At 43.5% G+C, this 23,453-nt stretch overlaps 1 protein-coding gene across 1 annotated transcript; it reads left to right on the top strand.

The window, feature by feature from the left end:
* Positions 1-14,498: 14,498 nt before the first annotated feature.
* On the top strand, positions 14,499-15,410 carry LOC141116590 (olfactory receptor 10A4-like). The gene has a single exon (XM_073608984.1). The coding sequence runs from the start codon at positions 14,499-14,501 to the stop codon at positions 15,408-15,410; it is 912 nt and encodes a 303-aa protein (XP_073465085.1).
* The last annotated feature ends 8,043 nt before the right edge of the window (positions 15,411-23,453 follow it).

The raw sequence follows: 23,453 nt of genomic DNA, 5'->3' as shown, positions 1-23,453 counted from the left end.
AACATAGTGTCAGGTATCACTGAACAATTCGATGCCCAGTGATGCCCTCACACTATGTTTGCCATTAGTCTGGTGCCGCTTCTCAAAGAGGTCTTGCCAGACCATTACTTTAATATGAGGATTGCAGTGCAACATTGCATCCATTCATTCACTGTGCCACGCCATGTTTCTGTGCCAATGCACGACATTCCTAGTCCTCAAATATTTACTCCCATTTCTTCTGCACCAAACCCTTATCCCTCTAGTTTTGCAGAACCCTCTACCATTTATGAGACCCCCAGATCACGAATCCCATATCCTATTCCTTCACATGTTGCCTCAGTAATTTCACCCCCAAGTAGAACCACGGATATCGGCAGACAAATGGATATGAGACCACTTGACTCAACATCTTACCATGTCCCGACACAAAACAAACCAGTACAGCTCTACGAGCAAATACCGTCCGTGGCAAATCAATTTCCACCTGTAACAAGACCAATGGAACAGCAGAAACCAACAATTCCAAGTCATTATCCATATCACAATCGATCGCTTGAAGAAGCCTCAAACATGCCTACACCCTATTGACAATATGGGTCCCCAAGTGTACCACCAGATAACGAGATATCCCCACCTGTGTTATTGAGGAAATATCCCTCAACACAAGGTGAAGCCTTGCAGCTAACACCACCAAGCTCTTCAACAGCAACACTACAACGGCACACCAAGCCTGATGAACATAGTTCACCAAGTTTTTTGAATTTGTAGATGACTACCTACTAATGCCGCTACCAATTTCATGTTGGAAATTGATACTTTCTTTGTTAGCGTTATGTTTTTGTTAAATTATTTTTTATAATTTTGAATAGCGTATTTCAAAATGTTATCATATTTTGAATGGCTCAGGGAAATAGAGATGTAGAGAAAAAAGATTAGGGGGAAAGTGGAGATGAAGATGCGAGGGAGGGAGGGAGGGAGGATGAGAGAGTTGGAGATGACAGGGAGGATGAGTTGGAGAGATAGAGTTTGAGTTTCTAAAGTTTTCTAACAATATTAAAGTTCAGTTACGTTCAAGCTAGACAGTCAGAGGAAGCAAGACAGTCAGAGGAATTAAGAGAGTCAGGGGAAGTTAGAGAGTCAGAGGAAGAAAGAGAGTCAGAGGGAGTTAGAGAGTCAGAGGAGGTTAGAGAGTCAGGGGAAGTAAGGGAGTCAGATTGAGTTAGAGAGTCAGGGGAAGTTAGAGAGTCAGAGGAGGTCAGAGAGTCGGAGGGAGTTAGAGAGTCAGGGGAAGTAAGGGAGTCAGATTGAGTTAGAGAGTCAGGGGAAGTTAGAGAGCTAGAGAGTCAGAGTTGGATTGTTTCCAAAATATTTCATGCCAAGTATGTAATCCAAAAAAATTACGTATTACGTTTTTTAAAATAAAAAAATAAATACTTTTTTTTGGAAAACAATTTTGTTGTCATATCTGTCTGCATTATTTGCATACCTTACTATAGCTTAGTATGGTGCATAGCATAAAATTTCACACACAAAGTATATCTATAAAATTTACCTTAATGTAACAAGCAACCTTTCCGCTGGCTCCACACTATTCCAAAAGGTGGTGTTCTGATACTCCAAACGTGTACCAAGCAGCCGAAGCAATTCATCGAAACTAAGGAATAAAACCACAAATTCAATGTAAGTGACAGGCTAAAGCCCATACACAAAATCAAATAAAATGGTAATAGGAAAGAGTTCTAGTAAAAGGAGAAAAGCGATCAAAAGTTGGATTGGTGGTCAGTGGCGTTGGTGGTCAGTGGGGTTGGTGGTCAGTGGGATTGGTGATCAGTGGGATTGGTGATCAGTGGAATTGGTGGTCAGTGGCATTGGTGGTCAGTGGCGTTGGTGGTCAGTGGCGTTGGTGGTCAGTGGCATTGGTGGTCAGTGGCGTTGGTGGTCAGTGGGATTGGTGGTCAGTGGCGTTGGTGGTCAGTGGCGTTGGTGGTCAGTGGCGTTGGTGGTCAGTGGCGTTGGTGGTCAGTGGTGTTGGTGGTCAGTGGCGTTGGTGGTCAGTGGGATTGGTGGTCAGTGGCGTTGGTGGTCAGTGGCGTTGGTGGTCAGTGGCGTTGGTGGTCAGTGGCATTGCTGGTCAGTGGGGTTGGTGGTCAGTGGCTTTGGTGGTCAGTGGCATTGGTGGTCAGTGGCATTGGTGGTCAGTGGCGTTGGTGGTCAGTGGGATTGGTGGTCAGTGGCATTGGTGGTCAGTGGGATGCATGCCCTTACGTTGGTGGTCAGTGGGATTGGTGGTCAGTAGGATGCATATCAGTGATAGATAGTAAGAAGGAGGGAGGAGGAGAAGGAAGAAGGGTACAGGTACTAACCTATTTACTGACATCCGGGAATAGTTGAAGAACTTCTCCTCATGCTGCCTGAGATCATTGTAGAGGATCCTGAACTGGCCTCTCTCTTCCCTATTTTGAATAATTGGATGGACCCAATATCTTCTTGTACTCATCAGTCTCTTCCTCCTCCTCCTCCTCCTCTTCCTCCTGGCTTTGTCCATCAGGACTGCAGCAGTAGCAGTAACAACTGCTGCCATGATCAACGGCATTTGATGAAACATAATGATCAAAAATCAAAATCCTCACTGACTACTCACAAACAAACCACACTCCTCAACAACAATACTCTCCCACAAAGGAAAACAAGGAAGAGCACAGGAAGTTAACACCCATTTTTTTATTGCCTTTTCGATTGGCCTGAGCACAGATCGCATCTGTGCCTAATTTACATTGAAAGCACATACAATTCTCATTGAATTCGCAATACAATCGCACTGGTAATAATCAAACACGCAATGAAAAAATTTGCATCAAAATCGCATCGCACAAGTGTGAATCGGCACTAAGAGTACCAGCCAGGAAAACCATGCAGTTTGCCTAACTTCTCTAACTGCCCTTTCTCCCAAATGGGGTGATACCCAAAGATACCAATATACCCCATGATTCTCTTCATCTCATCCCAAAATTTGGCCATAAGGATCAATGTAGAGCTGTGAGAACATTCCCAAAACCCCCTGCCTCCAGTTGAGCCAACAAATTATATTAATTATATTTATTAGATCTTGTCAATAATACAGCTTGAATGGGGTCTTTAAAGAGGAAGAAAACTCTCCCACTCTGATGCTTCTTTTCATTTAGTCCATTATAATAAGTAATTATCAAACTATAGCCACTGTAATCCAGCCCAAATCGCATATTACTTACTGTTTAAAGAAACTTTAAAAAAACTTGTTTCCAGGGGTAAGGCAGCGCCATCTTAAGTATTGTTTTCTGAGTCCACAGTAGAGTGTATTTCCGCCCTTACATTGAGCACTTCCTGTACTGTTAACTAAGCCTCCTTCTCAATCCAACGTTTCTATGGCAACCCTGCTTCCCTGCTCTTACCTGTTTTTTTCTATCTCATAGTATTTACTTGTGCTGATTATCTAGTGTTTGTCTATGTCAGTCTTATCAGCTTCAGCTGATAAGACTGCAGTAATGCTGTCAGATGCCCAGGGTTACACTCCATGTGATGTCACATTGTCACATGGGGTGTAGTAGGAAGCTCTGAGTGATTATGCAGTCTCGTGGGATTTCAGTGTTGTGCCGTAGGAAGTCCTGATAATAGACAGACAAGCACACAGAGTGTGCTGTAAATCAGGGAAGATATGGGCATGCTCAGTGACTAGGGATGAGCCGAACACCCCCCTGTTCGGTTCGCACCAGAACATGCGAACAGGAAAAAAGTTCGTTCGAACACGCGAACACCGTTAAAGTCTATGGGACACGAACATGAATAAACAAAAGTGCTAATTTTAAAGGCTTATATGCAAGTTATTGTCATAAAAAGTGTTTGGGGACCTGGGTCCTGCCCCAGGGGACATGGATCAATGCAAAAAAAAGTTTTAAAAACGGACGTTTTTTAAGGAGCAGTGATTTTAATAATGCTTAAAGTCAAACAATAAAAGTGTAATATCCCTTTAAATTTCGTACCTGGGGGGTGTCTATAGTATGCCTGTAAAGGGGCGCATGTTTCCTGTGTTTGGAACAGTCTGACAGCAAAATGACATTTTGAAGGAAAAAACTCATTTAAAACTACCCGCGGCTATTGCATTGCCGACAATACACATAGAAGTTCATTGATAAAAACGGCATGGGAATTCCCCAAAGGGGAACCCCGAACCAAAATTAAAAAAAAAAATGACGTGGGAGTCCTCCTAAATTCCATACCAGGCCCTTCAGGTCTGGTATGGATATTAAGGGGAACCCCGGCCAAAATGTAAAAAAAAAAAATGACGTGGGGTTCCCCCTAAATTCCATACCAGACCCTTCAGGTCTGGTATGGATTTTAAGGGGAACCCCGCGCCAAAAAAAAAAAAAAAAAAAAACGGCGTGGGGTCCCCCCAAAAATCCATACCAGACCCTTATCCGAGCACGCAACCTGGCAGGCCGCAGGAAAAGAGGGGGGGACGAGAGTGCGGCCCCCCCTCCCTCCTGAACCGTACCAGGCCACATGCCCTCAACATTGGGAGGGTGCTTTGGGGTAGCCCCCCAAAACACCTTGTCCCCATGTTGATGAGGACAAGGGCCTCATCCCCACAACCCTGGCCGGTGGTTGTGGGGGTCTGCGGGCGGGGGGCTTATCGGAATCTGGAAGCCCCCTTTAACAAGGTGACCCCCAGATCCCGCCCCCCCCTGTGTGAAATGGTAAGGGGGTACATAAGTACCCCTACCATTTCACGAAAAAAGTGTCAAAAATGTTAAAAATGACAAGAGACAGTTTTTGACAATTCCTTTATTTAAATGCTTCTTCTTTCTTCTATGTTCCTTCATCTTCTGGTTCTTCTGGTTCTTCTGGCTCTTCTGGTTCTTCCTCCGGCGTTCTCGTCCAGCATCTCCTCCGCGGCGTCTTCTATCTTCTTCTCCTCGGGCCGCTCCGCACCCATGGCATGGGGGGGAGGCTCCCGCTCTTCTCTTCTTCTTTTCTTCTCTTCTTCATTTTCTTCTCCGGGCCGCTCCGCAATCCATGCTGGCATGGAGGGAGGCTCCCGCTGTGTGACGGCGCTCCTCGTCTGACAGTTCTTAAATAACGGGGGGGCGGGGCCACCCGGTGACCCCGCCCCACTCTGACGCACGGTGACTTGACAGGACTTCCCTGTGACGTCACGGGGAATGCCACAGGGAAGTCCCATCATGTCCCGTGCGTCAGAGGGGGGCGGGGTCACCGAGTGGCCCCGCCCCCCGTTATTTAAGAACTGTCAGACGAGGAGCGCCGTCACACAGCGGGAGCCTCCCTCCATGCCAGCATGGGTTACGGAGCGGCCCGGAGAAGAAAATGAAGAAGAGAAGAAGAGAAGAAAAGAAGAAGAGAAGAAGATGAAGAAGATGAAGAGAAGAGCGGGAGCCTCCCCCCCATGCCATGGGTGCGGAGCGGCCCGAGGAGAAGAAGATAGAAGACGCCGCGGAGGAGATGCTGGACGAGAACGCCGGAGGAAGAACCAGAAGAGCCAGAAGAACCAGAAGAACCAGAAGATGAAGGAAGATAGAAGAAAGAAGAAGCATTTAAATAAAGGAATTGTCAAAAACTGTCTCTTGTCATTTTTAACATTTTTGACACTTTTTTCGTGAAATGGTAGGGGTACTTATGTACCCCCTTACCATTTCACACAGGGGGGGGCCGGGATCTGGGGGTCACCTTGTTAAAGGGGGCTTCCAGATTCCGATAAGCCCCCCGCCCGCAGACCCCCACAACCACCGGCCAGGGTTGTGGGGATGAGGCCCTTGTCCTCATCAACATGGGGACAAGGTGTTTTGGGGGGCTACCCCAAAGCACCCTCCCAATGTTGAGGGCATGTGGCCTGGTACGGTTCAGGAGGGAGGGGGGGGCCGCACTCTCATCCCCCCCTCTTTTCCTGCGGCCTGCCAGGTTGCGTGCTTGGATAAGGGTCTGGTATGGATTTTTGGGGGGACCCCACGCCGTTTTTTTTTTTTTTTTTTTTGGCGCGGGGTTCCCCTTAAAATCCATACCAGACCTGCAGGGTCTGGTATGGAATTTAGGGGGAACCCCACGTCATTTTTTTTTTTACATTTTGGCTGGGGTTCCCCTTAATATCCATATCAGACCTGAAGGGCCTGGTATAGAATTTAGGGGGACTCCCACGTCATTTTTTTTTTTTAATTTTGGTTCGGGGTTCCCCTTTGGGGAATTCCCATGCCGTTTTTATCAATGAACTTCTAAGTGTATTGTCGGCAATGCAATAGCCGCGGGTAGTTTTAAATGAGTTTTTTCCTTCAAAATGTCGTTTTGCTGTCAGACTGTTCTAAACACAGGAAACATGCGCCCCTTTACAGGCATACTATAGACACCCCCCAGGTACGAAATTTAAAGGGATATTATACTTTTATTGATTGACTTTAAGCATTATTAAAATCACTGCTCCTGAAAAAACGGCCGTTTTTAAAACTTTTTTTTGCATTGATCCATGTCCCCTGGGGCAGGACTCAGGTCCCCAAACACTTTTTATGACAATAACTTGCATATTAGCCTTTAAAATTAGCACTTTTGATTTCTCCCATAGACTTTTAAAGGGTGTTCCGCGGCATTCGAATTTGCCGCGAACACCCCAAATTGTTCGCTGTTCGGCGAACTTGCGAACAGCCAATGTTCGAGTCGAACATGAGTTCGACTCGAACTCGAAGCTCATCCCTATCAGTGACGTCATTCTAAAGAACAAATAGGATTACAACAATACTAAGCAAGTAAGGAGATATCTACAAGCAGTGTTCATTAGGGTTTTTTATGCTGATTTACATGGGACAAAGTTGTGGGGGAGAGTTTACAACCACTTTAACTTTAATGGCACCCCCATCCAGAAAAATGTTGCAGTTGGGCTACCATAAAATACAGTCTAGCACAAGGGACAGCCAAACCACCCCCATCTTTGGTAGCTGTAAAATGGACAGGTGGATCCTAGGCTGTTTCCCCTTCCAGATCTAAATTCTAAGTCTATCCTTTTAAACCATTGCTGCATAATGCATACTTGTGAGTTGTGTAGGATATATAACAACTGGGGTGCCCAGATCATTTTAACAATGTTTGTGCAGCCCACAACAGATAAAGGAAGTTTACACCACATCTTGCTTTTAGAGTTACATTTTTATAATAATGTTTGTAAGTTATTTTGCAAGTAGTCACAATGTCGCAGTTTAATCAAGAGGGAGAGTGATTACCTGGGATGAGGTGGTATAAAGTCCCTAGAGCTCAAGAACTACTTTTAAAAAGAAAAGGTACAGCTTTTTAAAAAAAAGTTACTGCTGCTGTATGTTGTGACATTACAAGAATTTCCAGTTACTGAAAGGTCCACCTCCATGCTCTCGGCCTAATTATAAAACAAAGACTGCATATCAGTAGACCGATGACGTCTCTGTTCACTGTACGCTCTCCTCTTGTCAGCTTGCTCCTTGTCATCACATTTACATGGAGTACACCTGATTGACTCCCTCATTAAATCTGAGTGCTGCTGTAACAGAGATTACAAGAGGTTAACAATTCCTCATTCAGATGGGTGCTGACATCTGTAGGCCATGAAGGACCATCCTTTTTATGCGGCTTCATCAGCCAGGTGCAGGGATGACAAATTGGGACAAGTGGCTATGGCTGTGCAGCTGCTGTGCTCCAAAAGAAATGAATAGGCTGCCTGCATGCAGCCCCTGGTGGTTGAAGCTGCATAAACAATGCACTCATTCAAGAACTACAGGTGTCAGCACCTGTCTGATAGAGGCCCAAATCAAATTCAGGTACTCACACTTGTTTCATTTAGAAAATGTGTAGCGTTTACCCCCCAGAAACCTCTGATGTTTGGGTTCCCTGACTCCAGATGTCAAAAATCTTCCAACGAAGGCCACACCCTCTGACATACCAAAGCTGAGGGAAAAATATTTATTTAGGCAACATACAGTAAAACAATAACCAAAGGGTGGAACAGCCCTAATAAACACCTTAAAAGTTCATGGAAACCGTTACAAAATAATAGCAAGCAAACCATGGACTTTACCTCTAATCCCTACACTAAGGGACAATGCAAAAATAGAGGTCTGACTGACTCTAGCAAATGCCCTCTCACTGGCCAGGGCATTGGGGACTAAATCTTGTGTTGGAGCGCTAAAATGTATGTCCTACAAACCAGGGTGTCACTTCCTAAATGATTTCCCAAGAGGCAATACGGTTTCTTTACATAGTGTGCAGAGGGTATGGCCAGCGGTCTCTCACTGACACATAGGATGATGACCTGTCTCCTTCCACTCTTCATCTGGGGCTCAACATGCCAGCTGCTATGACGTCCTCCCCTTGACCAAGACACAAGACTTGACTTGACACAATCCAGTAGATGTCAACAACTCAGTTTTTCTGCTCCTGACACGGCAGCTAATCATCTTGTCAGCAGCTTGCTGCATGGTGTGCTCTACAATGTCTTCCCAATAACTGCTCCAAGCCCAGGAGCAGTGCTTCCTTTTCCTCTTCTGCAGAGCTCTGGTAACACTGGGCTATATAGTTCCAATACACTCTGTAGCAGGTACAGTCTCTCTGGGAACTAGATCTCCCACAATTCCTCGCTACACCCAGCAGGCTCTGTGTGCCTGCGACTAGGGCTACACATATCTATTGATATATTAATAAATACAGTATCTCACAAAAGTGAGTACACCCCTACATTTTTGTAAATATTTTATTATATCTTTTCATGTGACAACACTGAAGAAATGACACTTTGCTACAATGTAAAGTAGTGAGTATACAGCTTGTATAACAGTGTAAATTTGCTGTGCCCTCAAAATAACTCAACAGCCATTAATGTCTAAACCACTGGCAAAAAAAAGTGAGTACACCCTTAAGTGAAAATGTCCAAATTGGGCCCAAAGTGTCAATATGTTGTGTGGCCACCATTATTTTCCAGCACTGCCTTAATCCTCCTGGGCACAGAGTTCACCAGAGCTTCACAGGTTGCCACTGGAGTCCTCTTCCACTCATCCATGATGACATCACAGAGCTGGTGGATGCTAGAGACCTTGCGCTCCTCCACCTTCCATTTGAGGGTGCCCCACAGATGCTCAATAGGGTTTAGGTCTGGAGACATGCTTTTCCGGTCCATCACCTTTACCATCAGCTTCTTTAGCAAAGCAGTTGTCGTCTTGGAGGTGTGTTTGGGGTCGTTATGTTGGAATACTGCCCTGCGGCCCAGTCTCTGAAGGGAGGGGATCATGCTCTGCTTCAATATGTCACAGTACATGTTGGCATTCATGGTTCCCTCAATGAACTGTAGCTCCCCATTGCCGGAAGAACTCATGCAGCCCCAGACTATGACACTCCCATCACCATGCTTGACTGTAGGCAAGACACACTTGTCTTTGTACTCCTCACCTGCTTGCTGCCACACACGCTTGACACCATCTGAACCAAATAAGTTTATTTGGTCTCATCAGACCACAGTACATGGTTCCAGTAATCCACGTCCTTAGTAGGGATGAGCTTCGAGTTCGAGTCGAACTCATGTTCGACTCGAACATTGGCTGTTCGCAAGTTCACCGAACAGCGAACAATTTGGGGTGTTCGCGGCAAATTCGAATGCCGCGGAACACCCTTTAAAAGTCTATGGGAGAAATCAAAAGTGCTAATTTTAAAGGCTAATATGCAAGTTATTGTCATAAAAAGTGTTTGGGGACCTGGGTCCTGCCCCAGGGGACATGGATCAATGCAAAAAAAAGTTTTAAAAACGGCCGTTTTTTCAGGAGCAGTGATTTTAATAATGCTTAAAGTCAATCAATAAAAGTGTAATATCCCTTTAAATTTCGTACCTGGGGGGTGTCTATAGTGTGCCTGTAAAGGGGCGCATGTTTCCTGTGTTTAGAACAGTCTGACAGCAAAATGACATTTTGAAGGAAAAAACTCATTTAAAACTACTCGCGGCTATTGCATTGCCGACAATACACATAGAAGTTCATTGATAAAAACGGCATGGGAATTCCCCAAAGGGGAACCCCGAACCAAAATTAAAAAAAAAAAATGACGTAGGAGTCCCCCTAAATTCCATACCAGGCCCTTCAGGTCTGGTATGGATATTAAGGGGAACCCCGGCCAAAATTTAAAAAAAAAAATGACGTGGGGTTCCCCCTAAATTCCATACCAGACCCTTCAGGTCTGGTATGGATTTTAAGGGGAACCCCGCGCCAAAAAAAAAAAAAAAAATGGCGTGGGGTTCCCCCAAAAATCCATACCAGACCCTTATCCGAGCACGCAACCTGGCAGGCTGCAGGAAAAGAGGGGGGGACGAGAGTGCGGCCCCCCCTCCCTCCTGAACCGTACCAGGCCACATGCCCTCAACATTGGGAGGGTGCTTTGGGGTAGCCCCCCAAAACACCTTGTCTCCATGTTGATGAGGACAAGGGCCTCATCCCCACAACCCAGGCCGGTGGTTGTGGGGGTCTGCGGGCGGAGGGCTTATCGGAATCTGGAAGCCCTCTTTAACAAGGTGACCCCCAGATCCCGGCCCCCCCCTGTGTGAAATGGTAAGGGGGTACATAAGTACCCCTACCATTTCACGAAAAAAGTGTCAAAAATGTTAAAAATGACAAGAGACAGTTTTTGACAATTCCTTTATTTAAATGCTTCTTCTTTCTTCTATCTTCCTTCATCTTCTGGTTCTTCTGGTTCTTCTGGCTCTTCTGGTTCTTCCTCCGGCGTTCTCGTCCAGCATCTCCTCCGCGGCGTCTTCTATCTTCTTCTCCTCGGGCCGCTCCGCACCCATGGCATGGGGGGGAGGCTCCCGCTCTTCTCTTCTTCTTTTCTTCTCTTCTTCTCTTCTTCTTTTCTTCTTTTCTTCTCCGGGCCGCTCCGCAATCCATGCTGGCATGGAGGGAGGCTCCCGCTGTGTGACGGCGCTCCTCGTCTGACAGTTCTTAAATAACGGGGGGGCGGGGCCACCCGGTGACCCCGCCCCCCTCTGACGCACGGTGACTTGACGGGACTTCCCTGTGACGTCACGGGGAATGCCACAGGGAAGTCCCGTCAAGTCACCGTGCGTCAGAGGGGGGCGGGGTCACCAGGTGGCCCCGCCCCCCCCATTATTTAAGAACTGTCAGACGAGGAGCGCCGTCACACAGCGGGAGCCTCCCTCCATGCCAGCATGGATTGCGGAGCGGCCCGGAGAAGAAAATGAAGAAGAGAAGAAGAGAAGAAAAGAAGAAGAGAAGAGCGGGAGCCTCCCCCCCATGCCATGGGTGCGGAGCGGCCCGAGGAGAAGAAGATAGAAGACGCCGCGGAGGAGATGCTGGACGAGAACGCCGGAGGAAGAACCAGAAGAGCCAGAAGAACCAGAAGAACCAGAAGATGAAGGAACATAGAAGAAAGAAGAAGCATTTAAATAAAGGAATTGTCAAAAACTGGCTCTTGTCATTTTTAACATTTTTGACACTTTCTTCGTGAAATGGTAGGGGTACTTATGTACCCCCTTACCATTTCACACAGGGGGGGGGCCGGGATCTGGGGGTCACCTTGTTAAAGGGGGCTTCCAGATTCCGATAAGCCCCCCGCCCGCAGACCCCCACAACCACCGGCCAGGGTTGTGGGGATGAGGCCCTTGTCCTCATCAACATGGGGACAAGGTGTTTTGGGGGGCTACCCCAAAGCACCCTCCCAATGTTGAGGGCATGTGGCCTGGTATGGTTCAGGAGGGAGGGGGGGCCGCACTCTCGTCCCCCCCTCTTTTCCTGCGGCCTGCCAGGTTGCGTGCTCGGATAAGGGTCTGGTATGGATTTTTGGGGGGACCCCACGCCGTTTTTTTTTTTTGGCCCGGGGTTCCCCTTAAAATCCATACCAGACCTGAAGGGTCTGGTATGGAATTTAGGGGGAACCCCACGTCCTTTTTTTTTTTTTATTTTGGCCGGGGTTCCCCTTAATATCCATACCAGACCTGAAGGGCCTGGTATGGAATTTAGGAGGACTCCCACATCATTTTTTTTTTTTAATTTTGGTTCGGGGTTCCCCTTTGGGGAATTCCCATGCCGTTTTTATCAATGAACTTCTATGTGTATTGTCGGCAATGCAATAGCCGCGAGTAGTTTTAAATGAGTTTTTTCCTTCAAAATGTCATTTTGCTGTCAGACTGTTCTAAACACAGGAAACATGCGCCCCTTTACAGGCATACTATAGACACCCCCCAGCTACGAAATTTAAAGGGATATTACACTTTTATTGTTTGACTTTAAGCATTATTAAAATCACTGCTCCTGAAAAAACGGCCGTTTTTAAAACTTTTTTTTGCATTGATCCATGTCCCCTGGGGCAGGACCCAGGTCCCCAAACACTTTTTATGACAATAACTTTCATATAAGCCTTTAAAATTAGCACTTTTGATTATTCATGTTCGTGTCCCATAGACTTTAACGGTGTTCGCATGTTCGAACAAACTTTTTTCCTGTTCGCATGTTCTGGTGCGAACCGAACAGGGGGGTGTTCGGCTCATCCCTAGTCCTTAGTCTGTTTGTCTTCAGCAAACTGTTTGCAGGCTTTCGTGTGCATCATCTTTAGAAGAGGCTTCCTTCTGGAATGACAGCCATACTGACCAATTTGATGCAGTGTACCTCTGGATATGACGCTGAGCAGGTGCACTCAACTTCTTTGGTCGACCACGGTGAGGCCTGTTCTGAGTGGATCCTGTCCTGTTAAACTGCTGTATGCTCTTGGCGACCATGCTGCAGCTCAGTTTCAGGGTCTTGGCAATCATCTTATAGCCTAGGCCATCTTTATGTAAAACAACAATTATTTTTTTCAGATCCTCAGAGAGTTCTTTGTCATGAGGTGCCATGTTGAACTTCCAGTGACCAGTATGAGAGAGTGAGAGTGATAACATGACACATAATCACATGACACCGGGGAGGGAAAATGGATAATTGGGCCCAATTTGGACACTTTAACTTAGGGTTGTACTCACTTTTGTTGCCAGCGGTTTAGACATTAATGGCTGTGTGTTGAGTTATTTTGAGGGGACAGCACATTTACACTGTTATAAGCTGTACACTCACTACTTTACATTGTAGCAAAGTGTCATTTCTTCAGTGTTGTCATATGAAAAGATATAATAAAATATTTACAAAAATGTGAGGGGTGTACTCACTTTTGTGAGATACTGTACACACGTGCAGTATTATGTGTCTTTTACACCTAACTGTTCCCGTAGATTAAACATTAGCGGGAGCATGGACAAAGCACAGGTTTAATTTATAATGGAATTTATTAACATTGTCTAATGTATTGCCTTAGCAAATAAAATCCACAGCAATAAAAAATACTTTTTCATTCATTGTCAGAAAGGCATGTACAATTATGCTCTACTTATTAAAACAGTTTCCTTTTTCAAACTAGTTAAGACATGAAAACAAATAAACAGCACTATTAATGAGTTAAATTACAACTAAATTGTGTCTTCTAGATACTTGTCTCAGGTGTAAAAATAATAATTGTTTTGGAAGGAAATGATCCCCTGTGTATCAAGTCTACAAGGCCCTTCTCCCTTGTTTTTACATAGCATATAAATATATATTTATAACTCAATTCTGATGTGATTTCTCATAAAACTCTGTGCTCTTTCAATTGTTAAGTTGTCTTTCAATTGTTAAGCTGACATTGTATGTGTTTCTAACACGTATCTGGTATTTACTTGGACTATGCCTGAGAATTTACTAGTAAGTATACATTGTGTTATGCACAATTCAATAAATGGGAATATGCAGTAATAAGGATTCATACATGAAAGCACAGGGCATATTTCCATCAGCTTCCCATTGATTGTTTGCCTAATCAGAGAGTCCCTAGAAAAGATCTGGTAAAGAACACTTTCACAATACTTCCTGCAATGGAAACAAGAATTGTGAGAATGCCACGTCTGAAGATATATCATATGAATGTATTATATTATACACCAATCAGCCATAACATTATGACAAACCAACATAAGCCAGTGAGGCATAGACTCCACTAGACCTGAAAGTATGTTGTGATATCTGGCACCAAGCAATCAGTAGAAGTTGCGAGGTAGGACCTCCATGGGTTGGACTTATTTTTACAGCACATCTCACGGATGTTGGATGTTGGATGTTGGATGGATTGAGATATGTAGAACCTGAAGGCCAAGTCAACATCTTGAACTCTTTGTGTTTTTAAAACCATTCTTAAATTTATCAGACCAGGCTACCTTCTTCCATTTTTCCTTGGTTCTGTTCTGATGCTCACGTGCCCATTGTAGGTGCTCTTGGCTATGGACAAGGGTCATCACGGGCACGCTGACCAGTCCTTGACTATGCAGCCCCATACCTAATAAACATATCTTAACTCGGGCTCATCAAAAACAAAATGCGAGATCCACAAAGCCCCTTTAATGTTCGTTCTTTATATTTCTTTTTCAGGGATTCTACTCTATAAAACAAGAATTAAATACGACCATGGTGCAAGAATTTATTTTAATTGCATTCTCCAGTTTAAAACAGCTCCAGTTACTACTGTTCTTCCTTGTTTTAATAGCATTCATCATCTGTGTTACAGGAAATGTTACCATCATCGTCTTAGTTAGGATTGAACCCTTGCTTCAAACTCCAATGTATTTTTTCATAAGTACTTTTGCTGGTCTTGAAATTATATTTGTGATGGTTACTATACCTAAGCTTCTGGATAATCTGATTTCAGGAAATAAGAAGATATCTTTCATTGAATGTTTCACACAGATGTTTGTTTTCAGTGGTTTGGGTATGACAGAATGTTATTTGTTATTAGTCATGGCCTTCGATAGATACTTAGCTATTAACAGTCCTTTACGTTATTCTGCTATTATGAGGAAGGAAATGTATACTCCATTAGCTGTGGCACCATGGATTGGTGGTCTTTCAATTTCTTCTGTGACTACTACTTATACAGCCCAACTGAAATTCTGTGGTCCTAACCAGATAAATCATTTCATCTGTGATGTTCTACCACTTCAGAATTTGTCTTGCTCTGATCCATTCATGAGCAAAATAACTACAATAATAGCGGCTATTCTTGTGGTACTTTTTCCAGTTTTAATTATAATAGCTTTCTATATTCACATTACTAACACTATCACAAAAATCAAGGGAGCTGAAGGCAAACAAAAAGCCTTCTCCACCTGTTCTTCTCACCTTATTGTGACCAGTCTTTATTTTGGAACAGGTCTTGTTCTGTACATCAGACCTACTGGGAGCCAAAATGACAAATATCTTGCTCTTATATACACAGTTCTTACCCCACTCTTAAATCCCTTCATTTATACTTTGAGGAACAGTGATGTGAAGACAGCAATAACAAATTTAGTCTTGAAGAAAATATCATGTGGCCTGTAATGCCGTGTACACACGAGCGGAATGTCAGACAGAAAAAGTCCGACGGGAGCTTTTCATCGTATATTCTGATCGTGTGTATGCCTCATCGGACTTTTTCCATCGAAAATTCTGACGGACTTAGAAAGAGGACATGTTCTAAATATTTCCAACTGAACCAATTCCAATCGGGAAAACCGCTCGTCTGTATGCTGTTCTGACGTACCAAAAACGACGCATGCTCTGAAGTAGACATGTGTATTCGTTTTTTGTCCGAATGCATTTTCGTCCGAATTTCGGGTATTTTCATTATCGTTTTAACAAACAATAACGAACGTGCAGAATCCGAAAACTGAACGATCCGACATAAACAAATTCTTTATTTTCATTTTCGTTGCGACAACAGTTCGATATGGATAGAAGATTCCACATGACGCTGACAATAGTGATCAAACCTGTAGTCGAATGTGCCTAACCTTAGCTCTATTAGTCCAAGATTATTCTACATAGAGAGAAAAGATTTGACATAGAGAGAAAAGATTCGACATTATAGCGAGAATAGTACAAAAGGTTGAATGTGCCTAACCTTAGCTCTATTAGTCCAAGATTATTTGACATAGAGAGAAAAGATTCAACATCAAATTCTCCACCCATAGGCTGTAGAAGAATTCTAATGTTGGTTGACTAGTAATAATAATTAATAAATATAATTATTACTAGTGTCATACAACATAAGAATTCTACTATAGCTTGTAGGCGGAACATTCGACCGGAAATGTACGATTGCGGCGTCGTACAGATTCGCTGCTCCGTCGAATCTTTTTAGAACATTCGACAGACACCATAAGGCTTCCTTGACAGATTCAACCTTAATTATTTCAGATTTTCAGATGAATGCATTTTTTAACAAAACAAAGTAAATAAAAACGAATTTCGGGAGTAACTAAATAAATGTATTTTTCAGACGAAAATGAAATTCTGAAACAAAATATTTCAGTGTGCACATGTCTACTCTGAAGCAAGTACGAGATGGAAGCTATTGGCTACTGAACTTCCTTTTTCTAGTCCCGTCGCCCCTGTTGTACGTCACCGCATTCTTGACGGTCGGACTTTGGTGTGATCGTGTGTACGCAAGACAGTTTCAGCGGAATTCCATCGGAAAAACCTTCAGAGTTTTTTCCGACGGGAAAACCAGCCGTGTGTACAGGGCATTAGGGACACTGTTAGTTTACATTATGATATATATATATATATATATATATATATATATATATATATATATATATATATATATTTTATATATTTATCTCTCTATATGTAACATTTTGCTGCCATATAAAACAATTGAGTATTTGTCTGTGATCCTTTTTTGCTTGCAATAACATGTACATTGGCAGGGAAAGCTTCTGGGGTATACCCCTTTCTAAGGTCCAAGCAGTATTAACGCACAACGTTTTAGTAAAATGTTAAATAAGACAATCTATGAAAAAAGACACACAAGCATACACAACAATGACAATTAAACTGGGATACATAATGAAAGGAGTGGGCTATGGAATTGTATGGGCTGTGACAGAGATGACTGTTCTCTTTTGGAAACTCCAATAAAAATTATTGAAATAAATCACTACTACAGTTTTATGACCACTAAGAGAAAACAATATTCACTGTACTTTTAATTTAAGCACAAGAGACTCCATTTTGTTCTCACTGTTGAAATGTGTTCTGTAACCTTCACCTAACACACAGACACTTCTACTAAACGCTCTCTACTCCCCCCTCCCTTCTCAAGGTTTTACTTTTGCAATTGTTCTATTCACTAGTTTTTAATAATATATTTCTATTTGTTAGTTTTTAATAACATCTCACACCACCCCTTTCTTATCTATGTATAAAATAACATGTAATAATGCATTTTCACTGAACAGACATTTTAAACACAGTGATTGAGTCCTGTGAATCTGTTCCTGCAGCTGCAGTATTAATTTTGTTTTAGAGTCCCAATCAGAAATCAGTCATATCAGCTTGGCGAGTCATAACAGGAGTTTGGCAGAGTCTCCAGAAGGAACCGCGCTTCGATCGGGATCATCGGGAAACGCAGACCTCAAATGCCGGCTAGGTAAGCTGCCCTTAAGCTTGCTATATTTCTGCCTTTTCCTATGTATCCTATCTGTCGGTTCTCAAGGAAACCAGACCACTCTCGGACCTTTCCGGTTGGGTAACGTGTGTGTGTGAATGTGTATGTGTCCCCCTTCACGGGTTGGACTGTGTGTGGATAGGGAAAATCCTCTGCAGTTCCCTGCGTTGACTCCTTGTGGGCGACCTGGGTCAGAGGCGCATGGTAGGGCCAGATAAAACTCACAGAGAAGAGAAGAGACGAGGAGGATCTCTTAATGAGTGTTTTGTCTATTGTCATAAACCCCTTCTATCCACATAGATTAGTGGAGACTATTCTTGTAAATCTGCAGATTTGCTGTACTATTTGTTTTAGAGGCAAGAGGGTATAGGCACAAGTAGAGAAGACTGGCCAGTCATTATGGGCATTAAATTAATTAAGGGAATGAAGGGAGAGAGGCCTTCAGAAAATGCCCAGCGCAAGATGAGCACTAGAGAATATATGAACCAAAGGTACGGTTCCGCCTATACTGAGCCCCTAAATAAATGGGTAGAATGGACAAAGGGAACAGTTAAACCTTTAAAATCTGAAGGGACTTTTGATTTAAAAGTATGGCAAACTTTTCTGCACGATTATGGCCCACTACTGTGCAGTGAAGGAATGTGGAGAATAGCTTGCACATGGGAGACAGAAGCTAAAGTAGCAAATCAAACTGGCTTGACAGAGATATTTAATAAAAGTACTGCCCAAATTTACTACATTTGGCCAGAAGACTCTGTAGAGGAGGACCCCCCACCTTATGTGGCTGCCAGTTTGGCTTTAAGGGGTCCACGCACAAAAGCAAAAGAATTAGATTACATGGAACACACAAAAGATGAGCTATGCAATATAGTAGAGAGCAGAGGTTTAACAGCCCCATATCAACCTACAAAGAGGATTTTGGCTCGTATCCTAGAAACAGATGATTGACATAAATCAAACGGCACATATGCAAAACTAGATCTCTCTGAACTTAAGGCTTTGGCCAGAGAAAGAGAGATAGAGTGTGAACTTCCGGAGCAAGCCATAATTTCCAAATTGTGGCAGCAAGATGAAGAGAGAAGGAAGGGAGATGCCAGCCCTTCTGCCCCTGGCATAGAGCAATCTGTTGCAGTTTATCCTGTTAGAACCCAATTCGTTTTTGAAGGTGATGCTGTTGACATTAAGTCAAAATTAAATGGCATGTACCTTTTAGTCCCCAAGATATGAGAGCCATATTAGAGGGATTGAGAGATCCTAGAAAGAATCCAATTGGGTTTGCAAACAAACTTAGCGCTGCACAGGAAGCATATGAGGCTTCTGCTACTGACATTCATCAGCTTCTTATTAAAGCAGTGGGAAGCAACATGTCTGGCTATATACTTAAAGAATGTGGTGTAGACATCAAAAATCTAGGTAAGATGGTTAGTGGAAGGGAGGTTTGTGAGAAATTGAAGGAAAAATTGCCCCAAATATATGGACAAACCAGACATGCTGAATTTATGAATGCTAAGCAAGGGAAAGCGGAAGCAGCAGGGGCTTATTGGAGGTGGTTAAGCAATATGGCTGAGGAAGCAGGCATTAAAATAGAGGAAGAGAAGGTGGGAGAAACTGCAAGTCCATCTACACAACTGGTGAAACAAAGGTTTCTTGATGGTTTAATACCCCAGTTGAAAGAAAAGTTGTTCACAGCAAGGCCTGAGGCAGGCAATATGTCTATTCGAGACGTCCTGCCTATCCTGTTATCCATAGAAAACAGGATTAACAAAAAAGACAGCAAACCCAAGGTTATGTACATGGGGAAGCAGAGAGGAAGAAGAAGAGGCAAAGGCAATTTCAGAAATCATGGCAATCAGGGACCAATTATATGCTACAATTGTGATGGGGAAGGACACATAGCCAAATTCTGCCATCTTCCTGACCGTAGACTGGAAAAGAGCTTAGAGGCACCTCATGCTGATCCCAGTTCTCTGCCAAAAGCAGTGGATCAGGCATAGGAAAATGGCATGCCAGTATCAATCATGTTAAATAGGGGAGACAATGGTCCCGAGGCCAGAGTAAAAGTATTTTTACAAGAACTCCCCTATCGGAGGAGAAACAGAATTAACCTGTTTAATCGATACTGGTGCAAGCCGAAGTGTTTTTAATATAGAGGACTTACCTCTAGGATTATTATCTACAAATGTTATCTCTGGTGTTGGCCTAACCGGGACCTCTACTGATTTGGTTGAGTCCAAGCCACTTAAACTCAGGCTAGGACAGCAAACAGAAATTGTCACTAAAGTGTTAGTTTCAAACACAGTTCCTACCAATCTTTTGGGAGCTGACATTTTGAACCAAATTTTAGCAAACATAGACTACACTCCTACAGGAGTCCAAGTGGTCAGTAGTCTGTCAGGAGAAGTTTTAAATGCTGCCTGTGGAGTATTTTTAATCCAGGACTCCACTCCGCCATTTCCACCAGAATTGAAAGTGATTCCCGCTGAATTATGGGCCACCAGCAAATATGATGTAGGTCTGCTGGATTGCACCCCAGTCATGATAAAAATTAAACCAGGAGCCCATCTCCCACAGATTAAACAGTACCCACTGGGTATTGCTCAGACTGAGGGGATAAAGAATCAAATCACTCAACTGAAAGCAGCACGGGTTGTTGTACCAATTAAGTCCCAAGTCAATACACCCCTGTTCCCAATTGAAAAGAAGCCAGACAAGAAGGGTGGGCAGGTGACATACCGTATGGTGCATTATTTGAGAGCCATTAACAATATAATAGAGGCAGATACCCCGATCGTGCCCAACCCCTGCACTTTACTAAGTGGAATACCTGCCTCCAGCACCTGCTTTGCAGTGATTGATCTTGCAAATGCTTTCTTTTCGGTTCCCCTGCACCCAGATTGCTGCCACCTTTTTTCATTTACCCATGATGCCCAAAAGTTAGCAAGGACAAGATTACCCTAAGGCTGTGTGAATAGCCCCTCTGAATATAATACTGCATTAAAGCAAGTATGGGACCAATGGTCCCCCTCACACCCAAACACAGTTTTGCTTCAGTACATAGATGATTTGCTTATTTGTTCTCATACAAAGGACATTTGTAGCAGAGAAACAGTAAGCCTTCTCATGTTTCTCTATAACAGTAACAACAAAGTTAGCAAAGATAAGCTACAATACTGCCAAGAGAAAGTGATCTTCCTGGGTCACTGCATTTCACATGGAATCCGTCACCTAACCCCAGATCGAGTTAAAAATCTACAAAACTTTGAAAAGCCAAGAAATGTACGGCAACTACATGCCTTCCTGGGGTTAGTGGGATATTGTATGGACTGGATTCCAAATGCATCAGAACTTATGGCTCCTCTATATGAGGCTACCACTAGAAACCCTTTCTAGCTCACATGGGACAATGAATTGCAGATGAAGGAGCTTATTAAAATTTTGTCTGAAGCTCCCGCCATTGGACTTCCTGACTATACTAAGACTTTTTCGTTGTTCTGTCATGAAGTCAATGGATTTGCTGCAGGTGTACTCACCCAGCTACATGGAGACAAACAGAGGCCTGTGATGTATGTATCAGCCTCATTAGACCCTGTCATCAAAGGCTCCCCCAGTTGTATGCGAGCCATAGCAGCCTGCATTTTGCTGCTAGACAAAGTAACTGAGCTTGTACTAGATTCTGCTCTGATCCTGTATGTGCCACATGCAGTGCAGAAAATCATAAATCAAGTAAATACCAGACATGTGTCTGCCAGTAGATTTGACAAGTACCAGTCTGCTCTTTTTGCTCCATCGAATTTAACAATCAAACAATGTGTTACTTTAAATCCCGCTACTCTTCTTCCTATAATTGATGAGGAAGATGCAACAAATGGTACTGATGTAGAACCTGAGAGTTTTTCTCATGATTGTATGGCTCTTATGGAGGTAGAAAGGGCCTCTGTCACACCAGCAAAAGATGAGCCTTTATCAGATTGTGACACACACTTATTCGTAGATGGTTCCAGATTTTACACTGATGATGGTCAGCCACACACAGGGTTTGCTGTAACCACTACAGACACAATTTTACATCAGGAAGCATTGAAACCCCAGATGTCAGCACAGGAAGCGGAGTTGTGTGCTGTAGTCAAAGCATGTCATCTCCTAGAGAATCAAAGGGAAAACATTTACACTGACAGCAGATATGCACTTGGAATAGCCCACGATTTTGGGCCTATCTGGAAAGCACGGAACTTTCTGACTAGGGCAGGGAAGCCAGTGAGACATGCAAAACTCATAGAGCGGCTATTTAAGGCTTTTCAGAAACCAGCAGAAGTTGCCATCTTGAAGGTAAAAGGGCATGCAAGGGGAAATGACATGACAGCCAGAGGAAATGCTTTAGCGGACCAAGCGGCAAAGGATGCTGCCCTTATGGCATTTGGAGTCACACCCACTGTAGGGGTCGCCCAGGTAGCAGGGACAGATTCCCCTCATCAAGAGCAGTGGGATGTAGAAACTCTAATTCAGTTGCAGAACCAGGCCCCTGATGAAGAGAAGGATAAGTGGATCAAGTGTAATGCTACCCAAAATCAGCAGGGCCTGTGGAGCGCTGACAACAGGTGGTGTCTACCCAGAAGTTTGTACCCAGTTTTAGCACAACTGGCACATGGCATCAGTCATCTTGCTAAGGGCGCGATGGAGGCACTTACTGACTGCTATTGGATAGCACCTGGATTTAGTGCATTTGCAGCCAGGTTTTGTGCTTCATGTGTCACTTGTGCTCTGTACAATGCAGGGAGGCCTGTCCATGTTCCCCAAAGGCATTCTCCTAAGCCAGATTTCCCTTTCCAAAGAATTCAAATAGACTACATTCAGATGCCCAGAATAGGCACCTATGAGTTTGCTTTAGTGTGTGTTGACATGTTCTCAGGTTGGCCCGAGAGCTGGCCAGTAGCTAAAGCAAATGCAAAAACAACAGCAAAGAAAATTTTGAATGAAATAGTTTGTAGATATGGAGTTCCTGAAACTATTGAGAGCGACAGAGGAACCCATTTTACTGGGGAAGTAATGAAAGAGGTAATGGAAGCCCTTCACATACAGCAAGCTTTCCATACACCTTATCACCCACAAAGTAGTGGTAAAGTTGAGAGACTTAATGGAATTTTGAAAAACAGATGTGCAAAAATTAAAGCAGATACAGGAAAAGGATGGGTGGAAGCTTTGCCATTAGCCCTATATTCTGTACGAACTACCCCTAAACAACCACATGGGCTGTCCCCCTATGAGATTTTTTTTGGAGGGCCACCCAAAACAGGGCTATATTTTCCCCAACAGTTGCAGGCTTCTCACTCTAATCTGTTAGAATATGTTCAGATTTTGCAAAGAACATTGAATAAAATACATGAATGTGTTTATAAATCTATCCCCGACCCAGATTCTGTTTTAGGTATTCACAGAATCCAACCAGTTGACTGGGTGGTGGACAAGCGACACGTCAGAAAGCCACTAGAACCAAAATTTGATGGACCACATTTAGTGCTTTTGACAACCGGTTCTGCTGTCAAGTTGAAAGGAAAGCCCACCTGGATTCACGCCAGTCACTGCAAGAAAATCCTGAAGTGATTATATCCTTTGAAAAAACTATGATAATGTTTCTTTTCTTTTTGTTGTTTGTGAGAACTGAGACATGGAAAAATAACCCTTTCATCCAAATGTTAAAATTGTATGCAACCCATAGCGATGCTAGTAACTGCTTGGTGTGTTCTCACTTACATCCCCAAACAGAAACAATACCCATGATAGCAATGCCTCTCAATTTCACTGATCTAAACAGGATCAGAATAAATGGCTCATACATAGTCTCCACAGCTAATGAGCACAGATCAGTAACTTTGATGGTTTCGAAACAGATAAACACTCCACAGATTTGTTTAAACATTACATGCCCGTTTAAC

This window comes from Aquarana catesbeiana, linkage group LG13, assembly GCF_042186555.1.
Source record: "Aquarana catesbeiana isolate 2022-GZ linkage group LG13, ASM4218655v1, whole genome shotgun sequence".
NCBI lineage: Eukaryota > Metazoa > Chordata > Amphibia > Anura > Ranidae > Aquarana > Aquarana catesbeiana.
This window is presented reverse-complemented; position numbering and strand designations above follow the sequence as displayed.

Bases quoted from the DNA above. Each gene is read 5' to 3' on its own strand.
- LOC141116590 (XM_073608984.1), top strand. From the start codon at position 14,499: ATGGTGCAAGAATTTATTTTAATTGCATTCTCCAGTTTAAAACAGCTC.